Source organism: Pezoporus occidentalis, unplaced genomic scaffold (assembly GCF_034315485.1).
Source record: "Pezoporus occidentalis ecotype Australia unplaced genomic scaffold, CSIRO_AGI_Poc_V1 ctg22, whole genome shotgun sequence".
Classification (NCBI taxonomy): domain Eukaryota; kingdom Metazoa; phylum Chordata; class Aves; order Psittaciformes; family Psittacidae; genus Pezoporus; species Pezoporus occidentalis.
This window is the reverse complement of record NW_026914072.1, coordinates 3,491,698-3,514,119: the sequence shown is the minus strand read 5'-3', so window position 1 is coordinate 3,514,119 and position 22,422 is coordinate 3,491,698. Positions and strand designations below refer to the sequence as shown.

Genomic DNA, 22,422 nt, shown 5'->3' with positions numbered 1-22,422 from the left:
TAAGGGTTGCTTTTTGTGCCTCTTTTTTGCTTTTCCCCTTGCGTATAGGGGCAACCTATATTGGCACAAATTGGTCCTTTGGTTTAGCTGCAGTGACTGTCACTGTGGTTGGAGTGGCTGCAGTGCCTGCCACTAGGGTTGGAGTGGCTGCAGTATCTGTGGTTGGAGTGGCTGCAGTATCTGTCGTTGAGCTTGGGGGTTGAGTAGCACCAGCATCTGCACTGTCTGTTGCTGTTGGGGTTTGAGTAGCTGCTGTACTTGTCACAGGGGTTGGTGTAGCTGCTGGGCTTGGAGTTGGAGTAGCTCCACTCTCTGTTGTGGTATGAATTTGAGTAGCTGCTGTACTTGACTGGGGTGGTGTAGTTGCTCTACTTGGAGTTGTAGTAGCTGCTTTGTCTGTTGCTTTGCCATCAGATCCAGAGACATCTTTTTCCCTTTGAAGATGCCGGATAGTGTTGAACAGGGCTCTGTAGGCATAGGCCAAGCCCCAGCACATTGCCATGACTTATCCCTCTCTGGTATGACCAGGATGACAACACACCTCATTTAAGTGTTCTATCAGTTTTTCTGGATTTTGCTCTTGTTCAATGATGAAGTTCCAAAGCACTGGAGGGGCCCACTGGCCTGGATACTTGCCCATACTATCCCACACACCTTGCCACTCATGGCAGCCCAGCCTTGGGGAAAATCTCCTGGTCCTCCTATATCATCATCTAACCCCAGACAAGGCCCAAACCTGACTCTGCTTAACTTTTGAGATCAGACAAAATGGTCATGGATAAAACACACTCTGTATGTGTGCCAAAATGCTGATACTCATCACAATCAGCAGGCAGGTCTCAAGGGTACTCAAAGGCCATTCTAAACCTTCATAACTCTCAAATGATTCTGTAAATAGTTTGCTGGGGGAGATGGGAAGGTAAGTGAATGTATCCTTCTTAGGCTGACCATCTGAGGAGGAAAAAAATGATGTGCAATTGCTAAACACTTCCGTTATATACTTCCCAAAGTATAGAGGTGGTGACCACACTGGGAACACAAGCCAGATCAGTTTCATGATCAATGAGTCTATTGTATTGATGCAAAGGGTTAATCGATGTACAGGGGGGTTAGGGTTAAGCCGCTTGCTTAACAATGTTACTGTTTGCTCATACTTACTCAACAAATACGTGCTCAACACTTATCATGCTTGCCAGAACAGAGTGAGAGGACCAAGGCTAAGTATAACCTCTAATATTTGTGGTCCTATTCTTGAGACCTGTACTTTACACTCAGAGAATTACAGCCTCACATATGAGTGCATAATAACTTTTGAACAGTGAAACCTGCCGTGGATACTAGGATAGTGTAAATTTTGCTGGAACCAAAACTATGATCTAACAACAGGGGAGTTGATCTGCAGAACCCAGAGATATTATTTCTTTTACTGAACCCACTGAGAATATCATAAAACTTGTGTGTAGGTGCTCTCATATTATTTTTATAATTGCATCCAAGGAGCACTGGAAGAGAGAGGCTATAGAGATTTGTAAAAGATTGTTTGAAATGGGAGCCAGTCAAAGCAAGGGAATTCTGAAGAAAAGACCATTGGGTTGCATTTTGGCACATTGGAAAGAACTGGGAGGGTCTCCTGGGGGCTCGGTAAACAAGAAAACATTAGTAAAATATTGTAACCAATGGTGGCCTTTATATACTTTGGAGGATCAGGAAAAAATGGCCTAAAAATGGAACTCTGAACTATAATACATTGTTACAATTAATGTTGTTTTGAGGCAGCGAGGAAAATGGGATGAAGCAAAGTATGCAGATATGCTTTTCACTTTAAGAAACCACCCGGAGTAACAGACTGAATGCAAAATTAATATAGCTCCACCAGATTCCTTACTTTTGGCTTTGGAAAAGGACAGGAAAAAACCGAAAGCTAAGATGGAGAGATGTTTTTCAGGTTGTGACACTGGGGGAATGATGTTTAAAGTTAAAAAACAATAATCAGGAAGATATGTAGGAAAATTATGTATCACAATTACCCCCGAGAGGAGCACCCTCTGTTCCTGTCCTATCAGAGATTGATAAGGAGGAGGAGATTGCTGTCACTGGCAACAAGCGGCAGATTCACATTCAGAGTTAAGAAAGGGTTAAACCAGAAGTGCTGTTGCAGAGCAGGGTGAGCAGCTGTGAGAACATGGTACAGAACTAAAAGATACCTTTCGCAGGAGTTTGCTAGAAGAAGAATCTATGTATTAGTAAAAGAATTTACTAACTTTATAGAAAAGGGGGGACTGATGTGAAGGGTTAACCGATGTACTGCTTACTCATACTTACTCAACAAATACGTTCTCAACACTTATCGTGCTTGCCGGAACAGAGTGGGAGGACCAAGGCTATTGATAGTAGGAAGGAACGGTAACTTCTGTTCTCTGGACCCCTAAACCGACTGAAATCAGCTTTGCAGTTTGGACAGTGACTAAATCACCAAGGAACATGCGCAACGACTAGAGATGAAAAGTTCAGGGAAGACTCGTTTACTTCATCTTGAAACCCCCACCCATGACCACCAGGAGACCCTACGCAAGCAAGGACCTTTTACCTCATTGCAATATGAAGCGGGGATAGGTCATGAATATATATAGGAGTGTTGCATAACCTCATGAATATGTAATAGTTTAGAGGATAAATATGAAGGAGAACAATGCTGAGGTACGCATGCCTTTGGAGGAGCTACACCCCATGCGCCTTAGTGCTGAATAAAAGCATACCTACTTTACAACTTTAATGAGTTGTGGAGTCTACCCACATATCAGTATTATAAGTCATTACCACAAAGCACAGCAAAACAAGAACCTTATCCCAGGCCCCCCAGCCAATAAATAGTAAAACAGCAAATGCCAGCTGTAAGTAAGGTATGACATGCTGAAACTGTGAGATCAAGAGCAACAACTTTGAGAGCCAATAAATCAGCACTGTGACATGTGGCTATGAATCTGAAACAATGAATGCTTATCACAAATATGATTAGACACACTCCTGTCAGATCTGTCATTATCTCAAACCTTCGGGCCCACGTTGGGCACCACAAAGAACTGTCGTGGTTTAAGCCCAGACAGTAACTCAGAACCACGCAGCCGTTCGCTCACTCCCCAACTTCTTCTTCCCCCCTGTCGTGGTTTAAACGCAGTCAGGTAACTTGTTCACTCACTCCCAGTGAGTGGTGCCGAGCTGACAACAATCGAGGTCCGTGTCCCCCCCCCACCGGGGTTCTCCCCTTCCCACTCCCGGAGGAACGGGGAGGAGGATCGAAAAAGTGCAACTCCCACGGATAGAGACAAGAACAGTCCAGCAACCAATGTACACAAATCACCACCGCTACTATCAACTACAACAATGATAAGGGAAAATAACAAGGGAAGAGAATACGATACCACCGGCCAAGAAAAACGAGTTCCACCCGGAAGCCCCTGTCCTTCCGGGTAACTCCCAGTCACCCCTCACCCCGGGCATGACGTGCTGTGGTATGGAATACCTCCCTGGCTAGCCCGGTTCAGGCGCCCCGTCTCTGCTCCCTCCCGGCTTCCCCTCCTCCCTGGCAGAGCATGAGCCTCACAGAGTCCTTGGTCAGGGTAAACATCACTCAGCAACAACCGAAAACATCAACTTCACCAACACTGTTCTCAGACTGGAAGTCAAAACACAGCACTGCACCAGCTACCACAAGGAAAAAAAAACATGACTGCTACTGCTGAACCCAGGACACCCCCAACTCCCAGAGGGATGGGGATGAGAATGGGAAGAATGTAACTCCCATGGGTTGAGATAAGAACAGTCCAGTAACTAAGGTATAACACAAATCACTGCTGCTACCACCAATAATAATAATGATAAAGGTGATAACAAGGGAAGAGAATACAACCACTCACCACTCACCAACCAACATCCATCCTGACCTGAGCAGCAATTGTTCCCTTCTGGGTATCTCCCCACAGTTTATACAATGGGCATGATATGCTGTGGTACGGAATACCTCTTTGGTTAGTTTGGGTCAGGTGTCCTGACTCTGCTTCCTCCCAACTTCCCCTCCTCCCTGGCAGAGCATGAGACTCACAAAGTCCTTGGTCAGAGTAAACATTACTGAGCAACAACTAAAAACATTGGTGTTATCAGTGTTGCTCCCAGGCCAAAAGTCAAAACCACAGCATTGCGCCAGTTACTAAGAAGGAGAAATCTGGGTTCAGCCGCTGCTGAACCCAGGACAGCTTCTCATACCAATCTTTGAGACAATGGACAGTGGAGTATGATTTTGGAACATTCTCTCACAGGGTCGCTTTGTGTGGTAGGGTTTTGACAGGAATGGGGAGTCCTTGAAAGCAACTTTAATCAGCCATATTGATGCCCATGGAATGCATTATGGCCTTTTGGTATGTGCCACAACCTTTCTCTGTACTTTGTATTGCCCCAGAGCCCTCTGTTTGCCATCTGAATCCCTCAGTCCACATTTCTGGGTTGCCCTTAGACCTCTGTGTGCCTTTCTGCATACCCAAGGCTGTGTGTTTATATAGCATTTTGTCACAAAGTTCTCTGCATTTACTCTCTTTTCTCTTAAATATAGCTTTTTCCCTTTTGTGCATCCCAGGCCTCTCTCTTTAATTTCCAGCAAACTGCTCTCAGGAGCCAAGACATGCCTCTAATACGCAACCTTTGGTAGCCCCAGTCTCGGAGGTTAATGGTGGTGGTAAGGGCTTCAGCTGTGGACATAGTACCAGCTGCATCTGAGCTTAGGAGTGAAGGACTCTGCTGATCAAAGAAGCCATGTGCTGGATCGGGCTGTACTACTCATGGTAGTTGTGTTAGGGTCAGTCTGGGACAAGCATTGCCAGCAGGGATCAAGACTGTGGCTGAAACTGCAGACAAGGTGAAGAGTCTGCATTTGGGGCTGCAGGTCCTGCACATGCAGGGCATCCCAGCAACTGAGAACATCCCAGACAGCGTGGCACATGGGGCGCAAGCACAGGCATGCACCAGGACAGCACCTAGGGAGACCCGCATTGGGGCAGGAGGAGGATGCAGCACTGCAGTGCTAGTAGGGGAAGGTGGTGCACTAGGACAGTACAGATGTCACACACAGGCATGCAGGGATGTCCAAGCACTGGGAGCAGCCTGGAGGGATTCAGTTCTGGGTAGAGGGGTTAATGGGTGATAGTAGTGCTGCAGGGTGGGAATGGAGGGGAAACATCACAGAGCAGAACCCCAGCAGGAGATGGGGCTGCAACTGTTGTGGGTGGGGCTGCCTCCCCTTTATTTTTCTAGTGGAGCCCATCTGTGGGGAGGCAGAAGGGCTTGTGCATATGTAAATGGCATTAAAGCAGCAAGTTGCCAGCTGGTTTGTGCCCTTTTGGGGGAGGTGAATAAGAATGAGGAAATCTGGGGGACCAAGATGTCACTGGGGATACCCTAATGTCAGTAGACTGCATATATGGTACGGAAGCAGAAAAGATGGGAATAACAAGGGTCATGAAGGAGGACCCACCCCCTAAAAGGGTTTCACAGCCCCCAAAAACTTAGGAATTTGGAGGAGGAGGAAAGATTTAAGGAAAATTAAAGCCTGCGAATACAGGTCTGAGGTGTTGAAATTTCGTTTCCAAGAGCGGTGTTGACGCGTGGCGTTGGGCTCTGCTCATTGCTACCATCGTGTGTCCTAAACCCGGTACTGCAGACGAGCAGGGACCGCTTTGGCGGCGGGCGCCTCTCGCTCCTGCCATCATGTGGCCAACATTCGCTACTGCAGCTCGAGCTCCACGCATGCGTGGAGCTTTTATATTCAGCCGGTACCGGCAAGGCGCTCCTGTGGCGCCTGCGGGCCGACGCCTTCCGGTGCGGAATGCCGCCGCTCCCCGTCCGCGTGCTGGCAGGCTCGACGTGTGCTCGCGGGCGTTGCTTCCCGCGGCCGCAGCTCTGCTATCGCGTGCCGATTTTGGTCCCTCCGGCGCACCTTCCGTGGCCAGCGCGTGCGCAGTGCCCCCGAGCAGCATGGCGGCGGGTCCCGGCACCGGCGGCAGGAACAGGTAGGGGCCGGCGCCAAGAGGCGAACCGAGGCGAGGTCAGGCCCTTGGGTGGATGCAGGGGGGGTACTGCCCACTGGCTCCCGGATGTGGGGGATAGTGCAGCGGACAGAACAGTCCCAGTCCCGCTCCGCGGTACAGCTCTGCAGACCCGGCCCCCTGTGCTTAACCCTGCTGCTTATCTCCTTCCGCGGCGGCAGGGGGCGCTGCAGCGGCTGTGGCGCGTCGGTGTGTCCTCCTTGCTCGGTGCGTGCTGCGCCTCTTTGCGGAGAAGGCGGAAGTGGCGCCCGGCGGGGAGGGTCGTGCTCGGCGGTGAGTGCGGCGGGGGCCGTTGAGGGGCTGGGCGCGGAGCTGGGGCCGCTGGCTGGGAAGCGGAGGCGCGGTCCTGCCTTCCGCAGAGCGGGACTCGGCTGTTCGGCCCACGCCTGTGTAGGGCCGGGGACTTGCGCTGCGGTGGCTGGAGGTAGGGAGGACGGTGGTGGAGCTGAGGCCTGAGCTGCACAGACACCGGGCTGCGGTCTGTCAGCGGCCGGGGCTCGGGGTTAGGCCGGTTTGCCGCGGGTTGGAACCGGCTGGAATGGCTCTTGTCTTTGCCTCTTAACTGTGTTACCGGACACCTATGGAGCGTGTCCTTGTGCAGCCCCCAGTCACCTGGAAAGTGGGCTCTGCGCTCCTTTTCCAAGCATGGAATGGAGATTTAAAAATAATCCGGAAGCGTTTTAAATATTTTCCTGTTAACTATTTTCCATGTTAACAATCTTACGTTCCTAAATGGGCCGGCAAGAAATGTGGAGAGGGGCTTTTGACAAGGGCCTGGAGTGACAGGACAAAGGGGAAGGGCTTTAACCTGACAGAGGGAAAATTAACGTGAGATCTTAGGAAGCTCTTCCCTGTGAGGGTGGTGAGGCCCTGGCACAGGTTGCCCAGAGAAGCTGTGGCTGCCGCATCCCTGGCAGTGTTCAAGGCCAAGTTGGACAGGGCTTGGAGCAGCCTGGTCTAGTGGAAGGTGACCCCCCCAGTGGCAGGGGTGTGGAATTAGATGAGCTTTAAGGTCCCTTCCAACTCAAACTGTTGTGTAATCATTCTATGAAAAGACAAAGCAGGTTTCTTGCAAGTGTTAACACAGAACACACAGTGCAAAAGGCACTGAAGATGTTAAATAAGCTGTTAGCGCAGCCAGTAACTTTGCCTCCCCCTGTTCCTTTTCTTACCTCTCCCTCATAATCAGTACTTAGTTCTGTCAGTGGTATCTAAGGCATGGCGCAGTCCACATCACTCATGGGTAGCTCTGCAGCACGATCAAGTTGTCAGAGGCGAACACAGAGAAGTACTTTCAGCTAACTACTGGGTATAAGGGATATAATTAAAACATTTTCCTCCCACATATGGCTGTGATTTCTGTTTTAAGAATGAAAAGACTCAGTATGGTCTATCCAAAACAGATGAAATTGATGGAAAGCACTGTTGAAGTAATAACTTACTACATTAATAAAATCGCCCTAAAGTAGTGTCACTCTTTACAAAAATATAGAGCTATCGAGTTTAGAAACAGTATCATAGAATGAATTGCACAATGGTTTGGGTTGAAGAGGACCTTAAAGTTCATCTGTTTCCAGCCCCCTGCCACAGGCAGGGACACCTTCCACTAGACCAGGTTGCTCCAAGCCCTGTCCAACTTGGCCTTGAACACTGCCAGGGATGGGGCAGCCACAGGTTCTTGGTCATCCTGGAAATCACCTGTAAGGCTTCAGAACACCCTCCAAGGCTGCTCTGCTCCAGTGGCAGAAGCTGTTGGTTATGTCTAATGAGCTTTTAATGTTGTTATTTGATTGCTTTTGCCTCAAATGTTACAATTCTAAGTTGTTAGGTTCACATGTTTAAATGATAAGCGTAGTGGTTATCCAGGAGACTTGGAAGTCTGAAAGATTACTGCTATTAGGAAAACCAAAACTAGTTGCTATCTCAACAAAATGCTTGCAGAGTTCTGCAAGAAACCAGAATTTGTTTTTTGCAGTTACAAGTCCTGCCTGAATCTCCTGTTGCTTTGGCTTGCCTGTCCATGTGATAGCTTTGAAATGAAAGTGTTTTACAGGTATTAATTAAAGAAACTTGCATCATTTTATATGTTCTGCCTGGATGAGTCCACAGAGATAATAGTTACAAACCTCACAGTGCAAACACAGCACTTATCACTTGTCAGTAGACCATTGATTAATATGCTTGGGAATAAGTGTTGCAGGTATTGCTTCATAAACAAGTGATCCAAAGTCACTCCACTGGTCTGTCAGTCTCATGACCCAGAAATCTCTATGTACAAAACTGTTCTTGGCAAAGCAGAAGAGCCTTCCAGTCCATGAAGGCATTGAAAGCATTTCCCCTGCTGGCTCTGTGATTAGTTATGTTTGTGGGCTTCAAGTAAGAAAAGGTATTTGAAATAGTCTTCTGTATTGATTTCCTTATTTATATGACTACTCAGAGTGAATTTCCTAGGAAAAGGCATGTAGAAATTAATTGTACCCAGTACTTACTGATTGATACTAAAATTTTCTATTTCGTGGTACCCAGTACACTCTCTGTACTGTGTTCCTTCACCTTTGCTAAATGTCCAAAGGTATTGTTTCATATTTCAGTGTAAATAGGTTATAATTGATAAATTACTTTTATTTGCTCCCTGTTACTCTAATTATAGTGTAATTTTCCAGGCAATCTGAAGGTACTGTCTGGTACCAATAATTTCTTCTTTGGATTTAGAAAGTTTCTAAATTAATCCTGTGGCTCTTTGGAGCATGAGCATCTGTAAAAGTCCTACTTAAGCTCTGTTACATTATGGGACTTCACAAATCGGAGCACTGAGTTTTGTTGCATATGTTGAGTTTAAAATACAGGGGCTTTAATTCTGTTTTGAGGTTGGGTTTGTGAATTGTAAGGTATGTTTATTCTTCAGGAGTTTGCTCTTCTGGTCTGATGGTGCTATTTCAAATCAATCTAATCACTTCGTAAGGTAACAGTGTAAATAGCAACATAGCACAGGGTGCTTACTGAAGAAAGGTTGCATTATGGCTTCATGTTAGGGTTGGAAGAGTGGCATGGGGACTCCCTGTAGTCTTACCTGTGTTTTTGCTGGGACACGACAGCTTGATCCTTAGGGCAGTCCATATTTCTGCAGCACCAAGTACTGATCAGATAAATTCTGCGCATTACCATTTGGCATGGAAAGCACCTTCCTTTCTGTTGTCACACAATACAGCTGTTGCCTTGGAGAGCAATATCTGCCTTCCCTGGCCCAAGGACTTTGGGTACCTTGTGTGAACAAGCTAAAACCCATTATCCATCTACTTGGCAAGTCTGATAGAACTTGCTAGCTCTAGAAGCGGGCATTTCAGGTGCGTTACCAAACATAGTTTCAAAGCTTCCTCTGCCTGAGAAACTCCACACTAGCAAAACCAAGAATTACCATGTAATAATGATCCAGTTTAATTTCAGTTGTTCCTCTATCTGAAGACTGAATCTTGTTGAAACAAAAGAAAGTCTTAGAGCAGGCTACCAGGATGAATTCTGAAGGCTGTGGTGTAGGCAAGTTGTTATAAATTAGTATTTTTATATTGTTATACTTGTATTTGACTTAATTTTGTTCAGCACAGAGGAGCAATATCAATAGGAAGCAAAATCACAGAGGAGCTATTATCAATAGGAAGAAAAAACAATGTGGTTTTGGGGGAAATGTTAGGTTTTTACTTCACAGGTCATATATTTGGTAACTGAAAAGGAAGGGCAGCAATTTGATATGAATTTGGGGATATATACTGGTTGGGGTTTAAAATCCATCCTCTTCTAGCCTGAAAGCTTTTTGAATTCCCCAGGGGAGGAACATGCAAAACTGTTTCAGCAGGCTCAGGAACCATCTGTTCCACCTTCCTTACGGGAGAGACCTGTCGTCAACATTCCAAATAGAGCTGGGCTTGCTCTAGCACTGCTCTGTTCGAGATTGGATCTGTGTTCCTACTCATGGAGGATAAAATAAGTGCCACAAGAAAACGAAGCAATTCCTAAGATAGTTACAACTTGTAGAGAATAATTTTAAGCTATGGTGAAGTAATCAGGCCTTGGTTAATGGTCTGAGTAATAGGAGTGTGGATATTGATTTGGAAAATTGTTCCTTGCCTCACACCTATACGTATGTGTGGAGGAAGGAGGATTTTCCTCACAGATAAGATGAAACAGATCAGAGGAGGAGGAACCCTCTTAGTAAAACATGAACAAAATTTAAAAGATGTGTCTGTTACCACCTTCTTTAAGTTGCTTTTTTGTGCCTGAATTTCCCTATTTCAAGAGAAGAGACAGTGGTAGTTGATGAACCCCTTGGTCATATGCAGACAAAAAGCTCCATGTGGGAGTGGAGTGTATCACAGAATAAGGGGATTTTTGTGTGAGACTGTGGTGGTGACTGGTTGCAGTGAGTCATTCATTCAAATGGCTCTGCTATAGGACTTCTGTTTCTGTAAACTTATTGTCCATACCTGCTGTGTCTGTAGAAACAAATAGGCAAAGACAGCACCACTTGCGCAGCACTTGAATCTTCAAAGTCTTCAATTATTGAGATTTTACTGAGTCAGATCCTGGTTACTTCCTTGTAAGAACAATATTTCAAATAGTCTGCTTTTTCCTAGGATTAGCCCAAGGGAAGAGTTGCGTACTTCTTTGAAATTAATGTGACAGCTGAACTTGGCTAAAGCTATTATATTTTCCTCTTTGCAACTTCCTGACTTCCTTTATGACACTGCTGAAGGGATACATGCTCCTCTTCCCTTTCTTAGTCTCATTAAATATACCCTTGTAGCTTAGAATAATGTGAATCTTTCAGTCCTAGGCTGGCTGGTGGATTCCGATACCCTGCATACCCGCCTTCCCCTTGCAGTGGCCTGACTTAGTTACTGAGATTTTTGGGGAAATACGGGTTTCACAAGAGGGTTAATCGTCCTCTGCAGCAGCTGGTAAATAAAAGTTATGCTAGTTTAACAATGGGAGCAAGTAGGTTTGTTTTGATTTATTTTTCTCTGGAGAAGAGACCTTCTGATAGCAGCCTAAGAAAAAATCTTTCTGTTACAGACCATCTTTCTAAGCATTGATTCTTCTGCTTCCATTCTAAGCCACTGGGGGAGCTCTTGTGAGACTCCCCTGCAGTCCTGCATCCAGCTCTGGAGCCCCCAACGCAAGAGGGATGGGGAGCTGTTGGAGCAAGTCCAGAGGAAGCCGCAGAGGTGCTCCAAGCACTGGAGCAGCTCTGCTATGGAGACAGGCTGAGAGAGCTGGGCTTGTTCAGCCTGGAGAAGAGAAGGCTCCGGGGAGACCTCAGAGCAGTTTCCAAGTGCCTGAAGGGCCCAACTAGAAATCTGGAGAGGGGCTTTTGACAAGGGCCTGTAGTGACAGGACAAGGGGAATGGCTTTAACCTGACAGAGGGGAGATGAGATATTAGGAAGCTCTTCCCTGTGAGGGTGGTGAGGCCCTGGCATGGGTTGCCCAGAGAAACTGTGGCTGCCCCATCCCTGGCAGTGTCTGTTATTTCATATTACTTTAAGAGACCTTTGCCTATACTGCTGTGCAAAAGAAGGTCAAACTATCATGGGCTTAGTAGGCTTGTTTCACATGCCTGTTCCTGTAGCCTTCAGCCTAATCATACTGCCTTACACCTTGTGATAACCTCTTTGTTTTGAAGAACTGTGGTTTATATAGAAAACTACCCACAGGAGGATTCTAAAAAGATGGTTGTAACCATTAAAAAATAAAGTTAAATGAAAATTTCTTGGACTTTAAAACTTCGTATTTGTTGTTCAGACTTCTGTTTGAAGCTCCTTCATCAAAAAAGAGCATGAACTCTTGAGTGCTACTGGTTTGTAGATAGCTTTTTTGCTGTGGAAGTATTAGTCTTACCTCATTTGTAGCTTTTTACACAATTTAAAGTCACGTTGGCAGTTCTTAAGTGTTATCAGCAGTACTGTATATTTGAATTTCATTTGGATCACAACATCTGTTTGATTTGGGCACCTGGACTTGTGGGCATGCACATAAAGTGATTTGAAACCTGTCCTGTGAATCACTGTATACAGAAAATGTTAAATAACATTTATTCACTGCAGAGGTAAATATGGAATTGAGCTATTGTCATCCAACAGAACTTGGTTTTGTATAGTATTTTTAATGCAAATTGTATTTGAATGTTTTAGAAGTAAATTATACTGAAGGGGTAAAGAGGCATTTTCAGTAAGCATAGCAAAGACAAAGAGTATGCCTCTTTTTACAGAAATTAGGGGGTTAGATGAAAGAGTTCCTGAAAGATGTGTTTTTGTTGGAATTAGGCTGACAGGATGCAGTGCTCTTTCCTATTTATCACAAGGTAAGTAAGATAACAGAAACTGGGACAAAACAACACCAGTGATTTTAATAGAACCAGATATTTCTAATTAGAAAGATTTGATTGGAAAGAAAAGTCTTGGAGTATTTCAAATTAACACATTGTTTTGTCATCTTGCAGGGTGTTTCTGTGTAGCACTTGATTAGCTACTATGAGCTTACTCTACAGCGATAACAGTAGTGGAGCCCGAGACGTGCAGAGCGGCTGCTGTGCAGCTATGGCCAGTGCCTGCAGCACTGGAGCAAAAGAAGACAGTGTCAGCAGCGGGGCTGGAAATCCTCAGAGTTCTTTCACAGAGGAAACACAAGGCTATGATGTGGAGTTTGATCCCCCCCTGGAAAGTAAATATGAATGTCCAATCTGTTTGATGGCTCTTCGTGAAGCAGTGCAGACACCATGTGGTCATCGTTTTTGCAAAGGCTGTATTGTCAAATCCATAAGGTAAAGGAAAATTCATGGAAGTTGCTTTTAAGAAGGAATTCACTTACCAAAGCAGAGTAGCTTAAGGACAGTGTAAACTGAATAGAGCTGCTCGAGGTGAATTACCAGTGAGTGCTAATAGAACTCTGGGAATTTATAATTCACCAAAGGTACTTTCTGATAAACACCATGTATGGTCAAAATATCATGAGTTTGAAGGTTGCAAGAGCTTTAGATACTCTGCCGTTTATTATTCTGCTGATGAGAGGCACAGTTACAGTCATTGGTTAGAATTTACCACATGTCTGAGTGAGGAACTGCAGTAAACCCGTGCTCAGAACACATTTCACACCAGGTAGAGAAACTTCCTTCTTCAACCCCAGGCATTTAGACTGATTTCTCTTCCTTTTTCAATTAACAGAGCAGTCATTCTGCTCAAAGTTCCAAGTCCGCAAACAGTTTCAAACCATTTCAATGATGAGAAGCTTTTGTTCATACTAGAGTTTGTAATGTCTGCAGTACTATAATGATTGATGTTATTGAGAAGCTTCTACAGAGCTAAAATGAAAATGGAAAGCAACTTTTTTTTTTAATTTATTTATTGATTGTCACAGCCTTTATTTGATCAGGATAAAAAATTGCTTCTGTTCATTCCTTGTTTCCACACTGTCCAGTTTAAGTGAGCCCAGAGATTAAGGATACTAAATTACAAAGGATGGGCAAGCAGTTTTTGATTAATTGCTTCTTTTGATTTAAGCAACTGTAGTTGCCCGTGTTGAAGGAGTTGTGGCTACAACTAGAAAGATTTTTTTTCATAAAGCTTTCAAAGTCTCAGATCTTACAGTTTGAGGGACAGGATTAGACCAGATGGGTTTGATCACAGAAAAAGTTTCCCTCCCAGAAAGTCTTGGCATCTTTTTAAATAACCCTATCTGAAGTGCTTTAAAGTGCTATGACTCATGGTAATAAAGAAGCTTATTTACCTAAGAAGCTACAAATTGTAGTTTACAAATGATACTTTCTAGAAAGCACTTGGTAAGAAATATTAGAAGAACCAAGTTCAGATGCAGTAACTAATTAAGTTACACTCCAGTCTTTCTTTCCTTGTATCTTAGGTCAAAGCTGACTTAGGGCTTGTAAAAGACCTCACCAAATATCAGAACTTTTCTTTATTGGTAAAGCAGAATTATGAGCTGATAAGGGGCAGCAAGAAAAGCTTTGAGAGCTAGCAGTGCATGCCAGCTGTGTTCAGTTTCTGGGCTCAAATTCTCAGTTGATAAAATCAGAGCAGGCTTTTTCTTCAAACAGAATTCTTCTGGCTTTACTTTTCATACCTATATTTTAATTTCAAGGGAAATTATAGGAATATTTATTGTGCTTTGTAGCAGATGATTGTTTCACAGGTACTGTTTTGCTGGGCACACCCAAGTGTGATAAGTAATTATAGCATAGAAAAGCCTCCACCAGAACACGGATTGGAACCGAAGTGCATAAACTCAGTTGTGTGATAGAAGATGTATAGCAACATCTTTTGTCTGTAGATGGGTCTAAGCAGCCTTTTAAACACAGTCCCTGTGCTTGTAAACAGGACAAGGGGGAATGGCTTCAACCTGACAGGGGAGATTGAGATTGGATATTAGGAAGAAATTCTTCCCTGTGAGGGTGGTGAGACACTGGCACAGTGACAGAGGGTTGGAACTAGATGAGCTTTAAAGTCCCTTCCAACCCAAACCATTCTGTGATTATGTGATTAATATATTACAGTGTTATTGCTTTTTCCTTACTATAATTACTGGAAATCTGCCATTCATTCTTATTTTACCGTTTGCCTGCTAGTCATTTAAACTGGGATCGGGTAATCATTATTCCAAATTAGTCTGTTGTTGGCTCTTTTTGCACATGATTAGCTTTCCTGTATAGAAAAAAGGCTGCTGTCTTCTCAGCAGGCCTGCAGAGCTTCACTAAACAGGGGATTTGAAATACACCTGTGATAACTGATTACTGTAGGTTGTCTGCGAGGTGAGGGAATGTCCCTGAGCTGTGACCAGCATTCTGATCCTAGCCCTGGGAGCTAGGAAACAAAACAGCACACTAGGTATTTTCAGTTTTCCACTTATTTAGGAGTGTGACTGTCACAGACTTGTGGTGAGCAAAACCTAGGAAAGGAAGTTCATTGTCTCTTTCTGAAGTCTCAGCTTTACCCCCACTTCCTCTAGCAACGTTGCTGATGGAGTTGCTGAGCAATTATTTCCTTTTCCAGCAAAGAACACAAATTCCCTCCTGGTCTCCACAGCCCACTATGTTCTACTTCCCCTCCTGCTTCTGAGCGGTGACAATGCTCTGGCCTTTGATCGTTCCACCACAACTGCTCTGAAATTTTTCTGGCCCATGTATTTTTCCATTTTATGGCTGTTTCCATTAGCACTTCAGCTCAGAAGCTTTGATCTCCATGCCTCTTCAGCTGTATTACTTACTTGTGAATAGGTATTTTGACCTGCTGCTTTCAGAAATGAGCTGATACTGGATAATTTTTGAAGGAAGATTTGGTAGAGGTGAATCTCTTTTTTACTCCATTTCCAATGATTCTTGTGTTTAATGCAGGTAGACAACCTGGCAAAGTGGAACAGTTTTGTGCATCTTGCGTGCACCCATGATCCACCATCAGACTCCAAACTTGCACCAGTTAACACAAACTTCCAGTCTGTTTGCTGTTAAAATGGCTTCAGATACAACACCCAGTTCCAAATCCAGTGTAATTTTCATAGAACCACAGACTGGTTTGGTTTGGAAGGCACCTTAAAGCTCATCCAGTTCCAACCCCCTGCCACAAACAGGGACTCCTTCCACTAGACCAGGCTGCTCCAAGCCCTGTCCAACCTGGCCCTGAGCACTGCCAGGGATGGGGCAGCCACAGGTTCTCTGGGCAACTTGTGCCAGGGCCTCACCTCCCTCACAGGGAAGAACCTCCTAATATCTCATCTCAGTCTCTCCACTGTCAGGTTAAAGCCATTCCTGCTTGTCCTGCCCTACAGGCCTTCATAAAAAGTCCCTCTCCAGATTTCTTGTTGGCGCCTTCAGGTACTTGGAAAGCTGCTATAAGGAGTCTTCCAATACTTAATACCTTTCGTAGTAATTTTTGTGTCTTAAGTTTTTTTTCATCTTTCTTTGCTGCATAAATATGCAAATTAAAAGATGATTAAAAGATCAAATGGTTGTCCAAGAAAAACAGTGAAATGAGCTATGTGAAAAGTAATGCCTAATAGATGAACCTGGAACAACAAAGACATTTTTGATTTTGCTCAGCTGTCAGCATCTTGGCTGTTTATAAAGTGAGAAGGAAAGGAGAGAAGGTCCAAGAATCTTTAAAGGATTGCTTTGAAATAGTATGTGAAATATTTTTTGTTGTTTGAGCTATTATTACTTGCAGAAATGGGATCATAAGTTCTCAGTTTCTTTACATCCTCCTCAAGTTTATTTCCAGGGTATCCATCTGGCATTTGTCCAGATAAAAGCTAGTGAATTAGAAACTGCTGCCACGCCAGTCGTGCCACCTCTAATAGAACTTGTGTATTGACAGTTCACTCATGTACAATGCATACTCTGCTAAATGTCACGTAAATGCCATTTTTTTCAAAGACTTCCTTAATGTGTTATAATTTGGCCACTAATGTCTTGCTAATGTAAAAATACTTTAAGGGCAAAGGGAACTTGGAGTATCTTTTTCCTTTCTTTTTGGCATTACAGAGATGCAGGTCACAAATGTCCGGTAGACAATGAAATTCTGCTTGAAAATCAACTTTTTCCTGACAACTTTGCTAAACGGGAAATCCTTTCATTAACGGTGAAGTGTCCTAACAAGGGCTGCAGTATGAAGATGGAGCTGAGGCATTTAGAGGTGAGAATTAGCTTGGAAAACATGCAACGTGGTTTTCATGAGCAAGTCAAAATTCTGAATAACATAGATGGGTCATGTTTATGCCGATGCAGTGCACTGTTTATTCAAGTCTATGGCTACATGTATTTGGTTTTAGATCAGCTTTTAATTGTAATTAGGTCATTTGCAAGTGAACATTGTAGTGCATAAAAATTGCATTGATGCAGTTTTCTCTTTTGGATCAATCATGTTTGTGTTTTGATCTCTATCTGTGCTTCACACAAATTCCCTAAAGTCAGTTTAATGTTCTTTCAAAGCAGCTAGATACATTAGTTGAAATATTTTCTTTTGGAAAATAAAATGCAAAGTGAAAAGGCCAAACATAGAGCTGAATTTTTACCCAAGAGCATTGTTAAAGCTCTAAATACATGAAGTCCTGATCTTGGTAACAGGACAGTAACATGCGTAAAGTCAGCATAAGTTTATAAGGATTTATTTGCATGAAGGAAGGATTACAGTTCATTCCTCTTGTACTGTACTTTATCTTGGAAACAGATGAGACCACAGTACCTGTTTATAGTATCAAATCCCTCTTTTGTCCTTGTTCAGGACCATCAGTTGCAGTGTGATTTTTCCACTGTGGAATGCCCACAGTGCCAAGGAGCCTTCCAGAAGAACCATCTGAAAGAGCACATAACACAGGAGTGTCCAAGGCGTCAAGTCTGTTGTCCAAACTGTGCCACATCTATGGCCTATGAAGATAAAGAGGTACTTTGCATAAATCTCAGCTTTTCAACCCTCATTCACATGGGCTTGCTTGTAAACAAAATATCAGTTTTTTAAAAAAATATTTGGTATAGAAGAGCTCATAGTGCTGCACAGGTGAGATGCTACAAACTCGGGTCATTAGTCTAGAACAGCCAAAAGCTGGAGAGAGGATTGTGCTTAAATACAAACTTATTTGGAACCCTGCGTGTGAACAGACTTGTGTAAGAACTGTTGAATTTTTTGGCCTTCCCATCAGTGAGGCCAATACCTACTGCCAGAGTAGCACACGAAGCAGTATTTGCATTTACAGTTCTTATGCCTGGCAGAAAGGATGTGTCAGGAGCTGAATCTTTTGGGGGTATCTACTCACATAAAAGACCAAGACAATTTCTGAATTCTTCTCCTGGCTCTGCATTTTTTTACTTGGGTGATGCTGAGGATTGTCCTTTCCTTTTTGAGCTTCTAGTTCTTCATAAGGATGTGTTTTATCACAGCTGCACACAGCTAAGTGCAAAATTGGAATGTAAATAAAGATAATAGCATCAGAGCAATCTTTTTAAACTGTGTAACTTCATTGATTCTTTCTTTCTTCTCTTTTTTAATGTTTGGTAACTAAGCTTCATGACCAGACATGCCCACTTGCCAATGTATTTTGTGAATATTGCAACACAGTGCTCATCAGAGAGCAGGTAAGAGACTACCTTTCTCTGTGTTTAATCTGTAGCAGATGTTTTGCATGTACATTACTTCTTTAATATGAGATCTAATTTGAAGAAATGGTTTGCATACTAGCCAATAAATCTTTACCTGTCTCTGTCTAAAAATGCTTCATCCAGTGCAGGTGTAATACTCTTTCAAATGCTGCTTCAGTTTTCAGCTGCAGTCTGGTAAGCCTCTGGGATTTTTGGCTGCAAAGCACATTTAGCTATATTGCTTGTTGACTGGGGCCATGCTGTGTGGTTTTGATCTTGAGTGGAGGCTAAATACCAAACTGCCAGTGCTTATGGCTGAAATTAGAAAACAAGGCTCTCATTTGGGCAGGGAAGGAGAGTATTTGTAATTAGCTATTGTTGGAAATTAGTTATAAATAATTCACTAGCGAACTGTACATGCTGGCTGGAATTCTGCTTCTCCATTACTATTGTAATAGTCATTACTATTTCTTCTAGTGAATAACATCAACAGGAAGATAAATATGTTTTAATATACAGTCCATCTCTGTTAAAATTAAGAATGAACTTGTCAAATTGGAGAAATAATCTAAAAAAAAGGATTGAGTTCAGTAATGACAAAGGCAAAAATGTGTTGTAAGGTAGAATAATGAACTGTATTGCTCTGCTTAGGGCTTGTAAGGTCTCAGCTGAAGCTGTCCAGCTTTTGAGGTAGGGATGGATAGGGAGGAATCCTGACCAGTGGGATAATTGGGTCTGGAAAACACAGACCATAAGAAAAAATGAAGTATGTTGAGCTTTTGGGGGAAGAGGTTAATGAAGACAGATAACAAGAAGTATATGCAAGTAGTGCTTCAGAAAGGAAGGAAATATCCCATCCCTGGCAGTGTTCAAGGTCAGGTTGGATGGGGCTTGGAGAAACCTGGTCTAGTGGAAGGTGTCCCTGGCCATAGCAGAGGGATGGAACTGGAGTCTTTAATGTCCCTTCCAACTGAAACCGTTCTGTTACTCCATGATTGTATGAATCTATTAAGTGAACTGTGATCTAGCTTTGAGGATAGGCTAGAAACGAAAGGCATTTGTTCTAGCAGGAAAACCTGAATGGTTTCTGATGCCTTCTGTAAGAACAAAGGTAATGAATTGTTAATGTACATACAAGGAGGTAGAATTTTTGTCATCAGTTACCATTTTGTTTCTAAAGTTCCATGTTTCTTTGAGAAATTATATAGGTATAAACTGATCTGACTTCCACTGCATATTCAAAGTCCATGCAGTCATATTCTTTTAGGATGGTATAAAAGAATAAAACTCTCAATTGAACAATTAATTTCAAATCTGATTTGTTTTAGATGCCTAACCATTATGACAATGATTGTCCTACTGCTCCAGTGCCTTGTTTTTACAGTGCTTTTGGGTGTCCAGAAAAGGTAAGCCTTTTGTCAGAATAAGGTATTGCAGACCTTCTGCATGTGTTTGTTGTGTGGGGTTTTTTTTTAACGTTTCCCTATTCTTGTCTCATTCGCCAGCCCAAATCCTCTGTGATTCATGTGGAGTTTTTTGGGTTTTTTGGTTTGGTTGTGGGTTTGTTTTTCTTTCTGTTGTTGCTTTGAGGTGTCTTGATTGTAAACCACTACATGTTCATACATTGCCTTTTTAAAGTCCTTTTCAAATTTAACAAAAATTCTATGAATGATTTGCTTGATAACTTGCTTTTATTAATCTGTTAGTGTTTGCTTAGCTTTCATGGCAATAAAGTAGCTTCTAGCGTTTCTTCCAAAGTTCTGACCAAATAGAGTGATGGCTCTTAGAGCTCAGTGAAGAAGACCTGACAGTGCTTTAAATTTGAGTAAATTCTAAAATTATTTAATCTGGATAGTATTGTTTTTAATTATTGCTTAATACCTCTTCATAAAAATAGATCTTTTCCCTTCAGCGTTTCTACATCAGTTTTCATGCACCTTTGTGTTTGATATGGGGGAGTATTTTAGCAAATTAATGAAGGGAATACATCATTGCTGATTTATAAGACAGAAAAAATAGGAAATGCATGTTTATCACTAACATTTTTTTACCATGTCACTATTTTGAGTTGAACAGTAATTGCCCACCAGCATTTGAATTGTCATAACAGCAATCTTAAATTTGGAACCCTCCATTGGTGAAGTGCTACTTTGTCACATCACCTGTCCTTGATTCATATTCCAGTTTTTCACACGTAACAGAAGAAACTAGTTTGGTTTTCTTCCGATCCACATTTAAGATGGGATTGCAGATAACATTTGATGCATTCCTAATTGCACATCTCTTAAATTCTAGATGCAAAGGAACGAACTGGCACGACACATGCAGGAGTTTACTCAGGTTCACATGAGAATGATGGCTCAGAGTTTTCAAAATATCAGTGTTACTGCAACAAATCCTGTACCCTTCATCAATGGCTTACCCTTTGAGCCTGCCCTCTTCTCACACGCGTCACATGCCACGTATGATTGTAATCCAGAAGTTGAAAACTTCAAAGAAACTATTCAGCAGTTGGAAGGTCGTCTGGTAAGACAAGATCACCAAATCAGAGAACTCATTGCTAAAATGGAGACTCAGAACACCCACATGGCAGAACTCAAACGTACTATCCGAAATTTGGAGGGAAAGATTACTGAAATGGAAGCACAGCAATGCAATGGTATTTATATCTGGAAGATTGAGAACTTCAGTGGACTTCAGAAAGCACAGGAAGAAGAGAGACCTGTTGTGATGCACAGTCCTGGCTTCTATACTGGAAAGCCTGGCTACAAGCTGTGTTTGCGCCTGCATATCCAGTTACCAAATGCTCAGCGGTGTGCTAATTTTATTTCTCTGTTTGTCCACACTATGCAAGGAGAATATGACAGCCATCTGCCTTGGCCCTTCCAGGGCACTATACGACTTTCTATTTTGGATCAGTCAGAAGGCCCTGACAGGCAGAATCATGAAGAAGTAATGGAGGCCAAGCCGGAGTTACTAGCCTTCCAGAGACCAACAATTCACCGCAATCCAAAAGGGTTTGGTTATGTGACTTTCATGCACCTGCAAACCTTGAAACAAAGAACCTTTGTAAAGGATGATACACTTCTGGTGCGCTGTGAAGTTATAACACGTCTAGATTTAAACAGTCTTCGCAGAGAAGGATTTCAAGCTCGCAGTGCTGATGGAGCTATGTAGCTTCAAAGTCTTAACCAGAGGAGTGGAGCCACTAGTCATGTTCTTCCATCACAGATTATGCTTCATCACCCGTATATGTTTGTAAAGGATCATAATTGCCAACATAGTTGATCTTCACCTGAATAGAATTTTGTTGTTGCTGATATAATTTTTTTTTCTGTATGAGGTCATGTATTCAATTATTTGGTATTGTTCTCTCTTAAAGTAATAAGCTACTTCTGTAGCAAGCTAACTAAATGAAGTGTTGTCAGTCAAAACTGCCTTAACAGGAAAGTCCTGTTGACATATCTGTACATCTCAGTTAGGCAAAACTTCATCAGAAAAGACCTGTAACTCTTTTCACGTCAGTGCCTTGGAATAGATACTGTATCAGGGAAATGGCTAAATTCATGAAGATGAGGGGGTTTTTTGTTGGTTTTGTTTTTCACAGTGCTTGGGAGATTTGAGACAGTTCTCTGTATTGACTTACACAGAAGTTTGAATTGGATATGCTTCTCGTGAAATCTGAAGTCAGGTTAAGGCCTTGCTCAGAATGCCTAGGGTTGAGGTATGCTTTGACCCTTCTGTGCCATTCTCTTCAGGGAGTTGCATGTTGATGTAGAATTGACTCTAGTAGTAGTGTCTGAAAGACACTACCGTGTCTTTCAGAAACATGGTAGTGTTATGGAGAAGGCTAAGTAACTCTGAGCCGGGTTTACTGAGGAGATATTTTTAATGTGTTCTGAAAGTATCCCCCAGTTCTTTATTTTGATAAATCGTTTTGTAAGTTTGTGCTCTGGTCCCAAAATGTCAATCACCATCACCAGAGAGACAAAAGGGTAGCATTTGAATGAGATACCTTTTGTGTTGGTGGGATCTCATAGTGCTGGATGTTTTTCAGGTTGTGAGTTGGATACATGAGTGAAGGTACGTACCAACTGTATAGGGCGAGGCAGAATTGGGCCTACTGTTGTTGAAACCTGAACTTGTACCAAAGGTGAACTTGTGATCTGCAGCTGTTCAAGTGATCTGCTGGTGCTGTGGATGAC

At 43.0% G+C, this 22,422-nt stretch overlaps 1 protein-coding gene across 2 annotated transcripts; it reads left to right on the top strand.

The window, feature by feature from the left end:
- The first annotated feature begins 5,929 nt into the window (after window positions 1-5,929).
- On the top strand, window positions 5,930-21,631 carry TRAF6 (TNF receptor associated factor 6). 2 transcript variants are annotated; one of them, XM_062620247.1, is made up of 7 exons: window positions 5,930-6,056; window positions 12,584-12,904; window positions 16,628-16,778; window positions 17,367-17,525; window positions 18,143-18,214; window positions 19,546-19,623; window positions 20,513-21,631. In XM_062620247.1, exons 2-7 carry the CDS (start codon window positions 12,615-12,617, stop codon window positions 21,392-21,394), a joined length of 1,632 nt encoding a protein of 543 aa, XP_062476231.1. In that variant the 5' UTR covers window positions 5,930-6,056; window positions 12,584-12,614; the 3' UTR covers window positions 21,395-21,631. The 2 variants fall into 2 exon arrangements, with proteins under 2 accessions (XP_062476231.1, XP_062476230.1); XM_062620246.1 differs by lacking the exon at window positions 5,930-6,056 and adding an exon at window positions 11,519-12,190.
- The last annotated feature ends 791 nt before the right edge of the window (window positions 21,632-22,422 follow it).